At 53.8% G+C, this 10,048-nt stretch overlaps 1 protein-coding gene and 1 long non-coding RNA gene across 3 annotated transcripts in view; one reads left to right on the plus strand and one right to left on the minus strand.

Annotated features, from left to right (window-relative positions):
* LOC118356327 (voltage-dependent N-type calcium channel subunit alpha-1B-like) overlaps nt 1-7,242 on the plus strand; it is a 50,585-nt gene extending 43,343 nt beyond the window's left edge. Inside the window, exons 6-7 of one of the 2 annotated variants that reach the window (XM_035724265.1) lie at nt 6,258-6,366; nt 7,228-7,242. In XM_035724265.1, coding sequence (XP_035580158.1) covers nt 6,258-6,273 — 16 coding nt within the window. In that variant the 3' untranslated portion in view covers nt 6,274-6,366; nt 7,228-7,242. Of the gene's footprint in view, nt 1-6,257; nt 6,612-7,227 lie in introns of those variants that run through there. The other variant, XM_035724264.1, reaches the window with a different exon arrangement.
* On the minus strand, nt 141-5,366 carry LOC118356329. The gene is made up of 3 exons (XR_004819657.1): nt 5,301-5,366; nt 2,598-2,830; nt 141-1,056 (listed from the first exon to the last, which is right to left on the minus strand). It is a non-coding gene; the product is annotated as an uncharacterized LOC118356329 (long non-coding RNA).
* Nucleotides 7,243-10,048: the final 2,806 nt, after the last annotated feature.

The following is a 10,048-nucleotide window of genomic DNA, read 5'->3' on the forward strand; positions in this document are numbered from 1 at the left end:
GCTTGTGTGCACGTGTGTGAATATGCAGCAGACATACATGTGTACATGTGCGCACACGCACATGGTTTGTATATATGCGTACGCGCGTGCACACGTGATTGTGTGCAGGTGTGTGCAGTGCATGTGTGCACGTGTGTGAATGCGCGTGTGCACGGGTATACACGGGCGTGCATGCTTGTGTGTGCACATGTGTGTGAGCGCAGGTGTGCATGGGTATGTATGTGCACATGTGCGTGCACACATGCCTGCTGTGGGGAGATGAAGAAGGCGTGGGGTTGTTGCTTTATGGTGCCGCCTTCTCCCATCTTCCCCGTTGCTTCACTTGGTGAAGGGTAGAGAGTCGAGAGGAGAATCACAATCACACCTGTAAGCGATCTGTCTACTCATCTTTGTGTTCATCCATCTGCCCAGTCAACATTCCTGAGCATCCGCCGTGTGCTGGGGACCAGGGGTGTGTAGGTGAAGCAAGCACGTGCTCTCGGGATGCTGAGTCCAACGGGACTGTGGGAGAACAGAGGAGCCATAGTGTGAGCCCGGGGTGTTCGAGGAGGGAGAAACCCCATCTGGCCGGTGAGTCAGAGGAGGTGGCATTTGAGCCAAACCGAAGAGGGCAGGATGGATTGAGCTCTAGAGAAGAGGTTGGGGCCGGGGCTGAAGGGAAGGGGCTGTGATTGTGTCTGATGCAGAAGAGAACGCATTGCAAAGGGGCTGGAAGGGCGGCTGGGACAGGTTGAGAAGGTCTTGAAATTTGGGATAAACAAGGAGCTTTGACTTTGCTTTACAGACAGCGAGGACAGTTTTTTGCATTGCAGTGACAGTATGGTGCCCCCACTTTCCATCTGGTGCCGTGTGAGGGATTCGATGGTGGAAGAGAGAAGATGAGCCAGAGAACAGGCTGTGAATTGGGTTGGGTGATTATTGGGGCTGGGGGCTTCACCATGCTTCCAGACCCTTCGTCATGATCCTTTAGGTCCAGTGAGGTAGCAAGCACCTTGGGTGAGGCCAAAGTGGGGCTTCCTCTTTCTTCCCTCTTTTGCAGAAATGACTTGGAGCTGACTGGACAGGAAAGAGAAACGTCGGTGTTGGCCAGGGTGCCCACCCTGGGACTAGGGGGTCCTTAGCCGGGCCAGCAGACTCCAGGAGATGCAGGAGGTAGAGACGGTCAGGAGAGCCAGGCGTGGGGTCTCCAGAACTCAGGGAGCGAGAGCAGGGGCTGCCAGAGAGGGTGGGCGAACAAGACCCGGGGGGAGGCGGACCAGTGGTTGCAGTGCGTGCACAGTGGGGGCTTGCGACAGGGGCCAGCACTGGTTCTGTATGGTGTGCCTCCTGCCCGCGTCAGGCTCTGGAAATGGTCTTGGGATTGCCCTGCCTCCCGGGGCTTTCTGAGCCCCAGGATTCCCTGCAGGGAGCTGCCTGTCCAGCCGCCCGGCTCCTCTTCCTGTCGCAGGCTGGGTGGGCGGGCGGGACGGGCTCATCGTGCCCTGGTTGCCATAACCTGTGACATTTCCTTTCCACTTGCCCGGTTCATTGTAAGGATACGTACAGTTTGTTGCGTTGTATTGCGCCACCCGTCGGCTTAGGGAAGAACTGCCCTCGTAGGTTGGCCTACAAGGTTTGCAACTCAGAGCCTCCATGGGACATACCCTTCCCTGCCCGAAATGCAAACACAGCGCACACTCCCTGCCTGGTTTGGGAATGAGGACACCTCACCTCTCTTTCCTCCTGCCCTGCCCCGCGCCGCACTCCAACCTCCTGGACGCTCTGGTGCCCCATCTGATCTCCCGACCCCTCCCGCTGGCTGGGGAGAGGCAGCCTTCTGAGGCGGTGCACACGAAGCTTGCTGGCTGGGCCTGGAGGGCAGGGGTCGGCTGCTGGGTGGGAGCTGGGGGCCAGGCCCTGCCTGTGCCCGAGGAAGCAGCTGTCTTTCCCGGCTTTGCCTCCAGGCTCTGCAGGGTGGGCTAATGGTCAGACAGGCTGGAGGCCAAGGGCCCCAGAGGAGGAGCGCATGGGCACAAGCAGGCCAGGAGGAGTGGCCCCTCCCAGTCTGAAGAGCCTGACAACCGAGGGGCTTCTGGTCCCCGAGGGAGGCGAGGACAGAGGCAGTGGAGGCCCAAAGACGGGCCCTCCTGCTTCACCTCTGGATCGATCCACTCAGCCAAGGCTGGGAACCCTGGGAGGAGGGCCAGGCCCTGGGGCAGCTGTGCCTGCCAGGAAAAAGCTGTTGCCTTTCTCTCCTGGGTGGCCTGAACCCGACCTCGTCTCTGGGACCCCAAGCAGGTCCCATAGGCAGGTGTCCCCAGGGGTGGAGGTGAGGCTGCAGGCCTGGTGGCCTGTCTACCTCGGAAGACACACTCATCGGCCCCCAGACACCTCCCTGGATCCGCAGCCTTGTCCCGTGTGTTGGGGCCAGCCCTGTCCCTGGTGTGGACAGGAGGGTGCAAGAGTGGCTCCAAGCCACACCCCACCCCAGCTGCCCACCACGCCCCTGCCCCCTCCACCCCCCCCCCCCATCTCCCATTTCCTGCCTAGCCCTGACTCCCAGCAGCAGCCCCGCCCTGGGCGGCCTAGGGTGTCTCTGGGCTTGGAGCAGGACTCACCGGTCAAGTTTGTCTCTAGAGCCTCGGGGCTCCCCCAGCTCTAGTTTTCTGGCTTGTTGTAGAGTTTTCTCCACTTCTTTAGCCTCTAGGCTAACTTGGAAGCAAATTGAGCGTGACGGAAAGCTATGTTTCTGCCGTGGTTCTCAGGCCGGCCTCATCAGTCACGTAATTCTGTCTGCCGGCTCTCCCGGCATGGTGAAGCAGCTCTTCTGATTTGGCATTATCTGTGGTTTCTAAAAGTGTAAAATCAGAAGTTGACAACCCAAAGCCGCCCCGATGCAGCCCTTCCTCATCCCTCCATGTTCATTAGCTCAGATGTCACCCCTGCCCGCTGCCCTGCGTGGGGCTGGAGTGTGGAGGTGAGGCTGGGAGGGGCAAGGAGGGGATCGTGTCAAGCAGAGAAGTCCCTCATTTTACGTATTTTGACTTTTGGCGTGTAATCGGACGCTGGTTAACTGGATCTGTTTTCTTGTCTGCTTCCTCCCCCCGGCCCCCTCCCGCCGCACCCCTTCCTGTGGACCCCACCCTGCCTCTGCCTCCCTGGGCCGGGTGTCCAGTGGGCGCATCAGGTACAATGACATGTTTGAGATGCTGAAACACATGTCCCCACCCCTGGGGCTGGGGGAGAAATGCCATGCTCGAGTTGCATACAAGGTAGACCCCGACCCTGCACCCCGAGGCTGGCTGTGCTGGGGCTGGTCTCCCGTCTCCTCTCGGGGCTTGTCCATCTGTGTGTCTGCCGCTCTGCTGTCTCACTGTTTCTTCCTTTTCTCTGCTCCAACCATGTCCTCTACCTTCCCAGACAGAGGGACACAGATACCATGATGGTGTCTGCACCTGCCCCTTGTGCCCGCAGGTGTGCCCCCTTGAGAGCCCCTGAGAGGCTCAGGAAGACGGAGCCGGAGCCCTCCACCTGCCTTTTTTCCTTTCCTTCTCTTTCCCAGAAATGAGGGGACAGACCACCTTTCAGACAGAAGCTGTTTTTGTTCCGGGCTCAGGACCGCACTCAGCTTCTCTGTCCCATAAGCACCTGATGAGGGTGGAGGTATCCAGCCCTTTGGGTCTGAGCCTGGGGTAATAGGGGCCTGCAGGGCCTCTGGCACTTCTGAGGAACCCCCACTCAGCTCCGCACATGCAGAACTTCCCCAGGTCTGGGCTGCTGTCAGCCTGGGGAGGCAGCATCCCTAGGGCTTTGTAAGTTCCACAGCGGGAAGGAGGCGCTGTGGCATTAAGAAGGAAAGGATGCCAGGGAGAGGCGTTCTGCTGTCATTCCTGGGGCTTCAGAGACTGCTGCAGGGTAAGGACAGGTAGTCCCACGCCCCCTCCCTCCATCGCTGAGGAGCCCAGGAGGCTGAGCGGCAAGGAGGTGGTAAACTGAAGGACATCTCCAGGCCTCCCTCCTTGGGGGGCGGGCAGGTCACATGGCCCAGCCCCAAGCCTGCTCCCACCTGCCCCATGTGCCCTTTGGTGTGTAGGCACCTCCCATCCCTCCAGCACCACCCCCCACCCGTCGCGCCACACCGAGAGCCCTGCTGCAGCTCCCACTGCTCCCAGAAAACAGAGCCAGCCTGAGTCGTGCAGCTCCACCAGCATGTGTCTGCAGCCTCTGTGCCACCGCCCTCTCTCTGAGCGAGCTTCCCAGCAGAGCTTTCCTCTCTCTGGTTCTGTCTGTGCTGTCTGTCTCTGTGCTCTCAATCTGGGCCTCCCTCTGTCACCTGGCTCAGCACAGCCTTTGGAAGCTAAGTGGCTCCTTCAGGCCATCGGCAGATGCCTCTGCTGTCCTCCTCAGCCCTCCCCTGCCTGGCATGCATGTTGCGCCTGCCTGAGGCCTGCATGCAAGACTGTAGCTTTGTTCCCAAGGAGGAGAGTTCTGTCCACACTGATACCTGGGGCCAGGCTGGGCATGCAGGGCTCTGATGGGCTAGCCTTTAGGGCCCCTCCCCAGCTGTGCTGGCCAGTTCCAAGGTTCTGGTCATGAATAGACCAGGGGAGGCCTCAGGGTGGGTAGGAATGGATGGGCTTGGGGAGCTGGGGAGGGTCCAGGAGATGCTCAGGGTGCTATGACCAGGAGGTCCTAGGCCCAGGGCAGAGATGCCTGTCTGTTTACCCTGGCCTTGTCCTTCTGCCACTTCCAGAGATCCCTGCCCTTCTAGGGCCTGGACAGGCAGAGGAGAGCCTCTGGTGAAGGTGCCCTGGACAGAGCTCTCTTCTTTTGGAAATCACCTGCTTGCTCCCCCTTCAGGCTGGGACCCGACTCCCTGACTTCCCTAGAGAGGAATCCCTCTGCCTCTCCTCCTGCCATCGGTGCTGGTCTACAGGGACCCTGTGCTCTGGAAAGCCGATTTTCCTGGTGTGCATCACAAAGGTGATGTGTGAGGTCCTGGGACCACGATTCGATGTGCCAGGTGGGGCTTCACCAGCATTCAGGGGGGCAGAGTCTGGGCTCGTGTCTCTAGCCACCCGGTCTCTACTAGGCCGAGGATTGGATCTAGGGCCCAGACACTGGGGGCAGGGCTGGGGGCCGGGCTGGGGGCCCCCCCTAGAGGGGAAGAGAGGCTGCTCTGTCATGGGATGTGGGCTTGGCAGAGGACAGGCACAACCCGGGGAGGGGCCCTGTGCCCCCTTCTCTAGCTCTGTCTTATGGTAGACGACAAGAGAGCGGTGAGAGAAGACAGGTAGGTCACGGTGCCCCTAGGGCTCTACCTGGTCAGCTAGGTGACCTCCCAGGCTGAGACCATGCCAGACACACCAAGGGTACTTTTCTTCCTGGACACCACCTAAGTTCTCAGAGCCTCAGGCTCTGGGCAGCTGCTGGCTCTACCCGGAGGTCTGTGGTACAGACACACATCTGTCTCCCGCTCTTCTGTCCTTGAAAAATGAGGAGAGAAAAGGGGCTGTTCACCTGATGCGGAAACAGGGAGCAAAGCAGCAGGGCACTGCTCCCAGTCTGGTCCGAAGTACTTTTACTCCTGTGCAATGGCCCTGAGCCTCTCCCTACCAGCCTCCACGCTGGCCCTGTGCAGTACCATCTGTTCTGGGTCCTTCTGACTGGAAGGTGCTGGCTGCCTCTTCCAGGCCCCCTGGCTGGGTGGTGAGAGGCAGAAGCCTTCCTGGGGTGAAGGGATGCCTCACTGGGAGTGGGAGCTCAGAGCTGTGCTCTTGGCTAACCTGCCCCTTGTCCAGTGCTCCAGGCTGCCGGTGGAGGAGAAGACGTTGGGCAGAGCTGTAAGGACAGGGGTCTTCCCTCCTGTCTGTGGGCCATCCCAGGGTGCCTCGCCTCTGTTCTGCAGCCCAGATCCCTCCCTCTTCAGCCCAGGCCCCACGCCCCTTATTCCAGCCTTGGGCAGGGGTCCTTCTGGCTAAGCATGTGCCTGTTCTTTCAGAGGGATCCAGGCTTCTGGCTTGGTGCTATGCTACAGTCTTTACCTGGACTTCTATTTTTCCGTAGCTAGGAGAAGGAGGGACTGCTCCAAGGGGGGGGTGTGGTCCAAGGGTGAGTGTGAATGCTGGCAAAACTCCCAGCCACCCAACTTTGCCTGGGCGCCTGCAGAAGCACCCCTAGGAGGCGAAGCCCAGCCTCTAGGGGCCTCCAGCCCCTTGTAGTCCTGTGGTGGAGGGACCCTGGTAGGCCTGGCCCTGACCTGCTCCCCTTGTCTCTAGCGCCTGGTTCGCATGAACATGCCCATCTCCAATGAGGACATGACCGTCCACTTCACATCCACGCTGATGGCCCTCATTCGGACTGCACTGGAGATCGAGCTGGCTCCAGGTGAGCAAGGCAGCATCTGGGGAGGGCACCAAGCCAGGACCGGGCGGTCCTCAGTCCAGAGCCACCCCCAGGTGGGTGTGCAGGGAAGGGGGGTGAGGAGGCTTGTCTGGAGACGACCAAGGACAGCTGCTCATGGCGCCTCTGTTGGGCACTGACCTCATCCCCTGATAACCGCCCTGCCTTTGAGCCTTGTAATGATCCCATTTTCATGTGCGGGAGCTGAGGTGCAGGTTAAATGACCTGTCCAGGTTACCCAGAGCATGTGACGGCAGAGCATAGGTTCACATGAGGTAGCACCCTTCCAGGGTGCAGCGTCTGTGTGCCTTCTGTCCACTCCCCGTAGTGACCCCGGGCCCTGTCCGGTCCTCTCCTGAGCTAACTGATAGGACTGCATAGCCTGTGCCAAATCTAGGAGAGAATAAACCTCCAGTGTATCCTTTCCACCTTCACCCTCCTGTGAAAATTAGAAAAATTAGAGCCACCAGAGGGGATCTGCACTGTCTCTGCCCCCACACCACCCTCCTGGCTGCACTCGAGCCCTTGAGCTCAGCCATTTCGTTTGTAGCGGATGAGTCAAGGCCAGTCCCGTACCCTGCCCCCCTTGCCCTCTAGGTCCCGTTCTCATCATCTACCCAAAGATGTCATGCCAGAAATTCTGCACCCTGCTTCTTGCCCTGTCAGTTTTTCCTCCCTATTGGATTCTTTGTATCAACATATAAACAAGCTATGATCTCTCCCATCTTTAAAAGGTTTTCTGCTCCCTCCATTGGCTTCCCTATGTTTATTCTTCCCCTCCTCGCGACCAACTCCTCGAGAGACTGGTCTGTATTGTCTGTCTGGTCTCTCTTGTTCGGTCTGCAGGTGGGTTTCCACTGCAATGCTGCTGGAGCCACTCTTGCTGAGCTGTTCGGCGACCTCCGTGTGCTCGGTCCTCATTTTACCTAATCCACAGCTCAGCCTTTCCTCCGTGGTCGCGTCCGCCGGCGGCTCGGCCCTTCCTCCGTGGCCGCGCCCGCCCGCGGCTCGGCCCTTCCTCCGTGGTCGTGTAGTTCTTCTTGAATCCCTTTGATGTTTCCTGTTCTGTTTTCTCATGTCTCCCATCCTCTGAATGTCACGGTGCCCCTCAGACTGTTCCCTTTGCCACGTTCGTCATTCCACCTATTTTCATGGCTCTAAATACTGGGAATTCCAACTTTGTGTTTTTAGTGCAGGCCTCCTCCTGAACTCCAGACCTGCATTCTGCATTCTCATGTGAATTTTTACTGTCTCCACTGGGAGGCCCAGGAAGCATTCCAAAGTTCACTTGCCCAAACTTGATCGCCACGTGTTCCCCATGATCTTTCCCGTCTCCATCAGTGGAAACTCTGTTCTTCCAGTTAGTCACTCAAGACAAAAACCTCTGGAGTCATTCTTACCTCCTCTTTCTTTCTTTCTTTTTTTTAAAATCCTTTTCCCAGTTTTGATCCATATATGATCTCCTGTCATATCTCTTGACTCCACCTTCATAATATACCAGAATATGGTCACTTCTATGTCCTCTCCCACTGCTAGCTCCTGGTCCAAGCCCCTCTCTCGGGTCTTGACTCGATTCTTAGAGTAGCTTCAGACTGGTCTGCCTCTGTTCTTATCTGCCTGCAACAGAACAGCTAGAATGATCATGTTAAAAACCAAAGCAATAAAATTAATAAACCTCTGGCTAGACCAATCAAGAAAAAGAGATAGAAATAACCAATATAAGGAATGAAAGAGAGAACACCACTACAGGTCCTGCTGCCATTAAATGGATAACAAGGAAATTTTATGAACAACTTTCTGTCAATAACTTCAACAACTTAAATGAAATGGAAAAATTCCTTGACACCAAATATCAAGCTCATTCAAGAATGGATAACCTGAGTGGGTTAAAAAAAGGAAGAGAGAATCTGAGTAGCACTATAGTTATTAAAGAAATTAAATTATAGTTAAAAGCCTTCCAACAAAGAAAATCCCCGGCCCAGTTAGCTCCATAGGTGAGGTCCACCAAACATTTAAGGGGGAGATAATACCAGCTCTGTATAAACTCTTCCAGAAAATAGAGAAAAAGAGGACATTTCTCAACTTACCATATTGTGCTGACATTGCTCCTACACCAAGATGAGACAAAGACATTATAGGAAAAGAAAGTGACAGATCAGTATCCCTCATGACTGTAGACACAAAAATATTCCACCCAGTTTTCTCAAACTGAGTCTGGCTGTATATATATCTATTTGCTTGATGACAAAAGTAGGGTTTATCCCAGGAATGCAAGTTGAGTTCAAGTATAAAAAATCAATCAATATAATTTAATATATCAAAGAAGTAGAACTATATGATCATCTCAATAGATGCAGAAAAAGCATTTCACAAGAATTCAGTATCCATGATTTTAAAAATTCTGCATAGAGTAGAAACTGAAGGAAGCCCCCTCAATCTGATCAAGGATATCTATGAAAAACCTTCAGCGAATGACACACTTAACAAAGAAAGACTAACCCCTTTTTCCCTAAGATCAAGAACAAAGGATGTCTGCTGTCACCATTCTTGTTCAACACCATACGTTAGGTCCTAGCCATTGTAATGAGTTAAGAAAAAGAAATAGGCATACCAATTGGAAAGGAAGAAATAAAACTGCCTGTATTCACAACTGACATGATTATCTATGGAGAAAATCTGAAAGACTCTAAGAAAAAGTGAATAAAATGGAGGCATCTACGGGCCAAGGAATGCCAAGGATGGCTGGGAGCCACCAACATCTAGAAACGGGCAAGGAAGAATTCTTCACTAGAACATTTGGAGGAGGCACGGTCATGCTGGACACCTTGATTTTGAGCTTCTGGCCTCCAGAACTGAGATAATAAATTTCTGTTGTTTTAAGCCATTAAAAAAAGTAACTAAAACCATCCCCAAGTATAGAGCAAGGTCACAGGATACAAGGTCAGTGTGCAAGAAGCAAATGTATTTCTATATATTAGCAATTAACAATTGAAATGGGAAAAAGTTCCATTAAAATCACACCAAAAACATGAAGTACTTCTTTGTTGTTGGATAACTCTAAAAAGTATATATGTGAGATCTCTATGTTGCAAATTTCAAAACATTGAAAGAAGCAAAGAAGATCTAAAAATTAAGCACTGCATCATCTTCATGCATTGGAAGATTCCATATTGTCATGATGTCAATTCTTCCCACATTCATCAATAGAATAAATGTTCACCCAATCAAAATCCCAACAGGTTTTTTAGGTAGAAATGTACAAACAAATTCTAAAATGTATCTAGAAAAGCAAAAGAACTTGAATAACAAACAATTTTGAAAAGAGAACAAAGAAAACTTACTCTACCTGAATCAAAGACTTTCTATAAAGCACGTCAATTGAGGCGTATCGTGTTGGTGACAGGACAGAGACATGGGTCAGTGGAACACAATAGAGACTCATACTTACATTGCCAATGGATTTTTGATGAAGTTGTAAAGGCAATTAATGAAGAAAAGATAATTTTTTCAACAAATGGTACTTGAAAAATTTAGACAACTACCCAGAAAAGGGAAAATCTTGACATTTAGCGTCTTAGTCTGCTAGGGCTGCCAATAACAAAGAACCACAACTGAGTGGCTTAAACACAGAAATTTATTTCTCACAGTCTGGAGGCTGAAAGTCCAA

This window comes from Zalophus californianus, chromosome 15, assembly GCF_009762305.2.
Source record: "Zalophus californianus isolate mZalCal1 chromosome 15, mZalCal1.pri.v2, whole genome shotgun sequence".
Classification (NCBI taxonomy): domain Eukaryota; kingdom Metazoa; phylum Chordata; class Mammalia; order Carnivora; family Otariidae; genus Zalophus; species Zalophus californianus.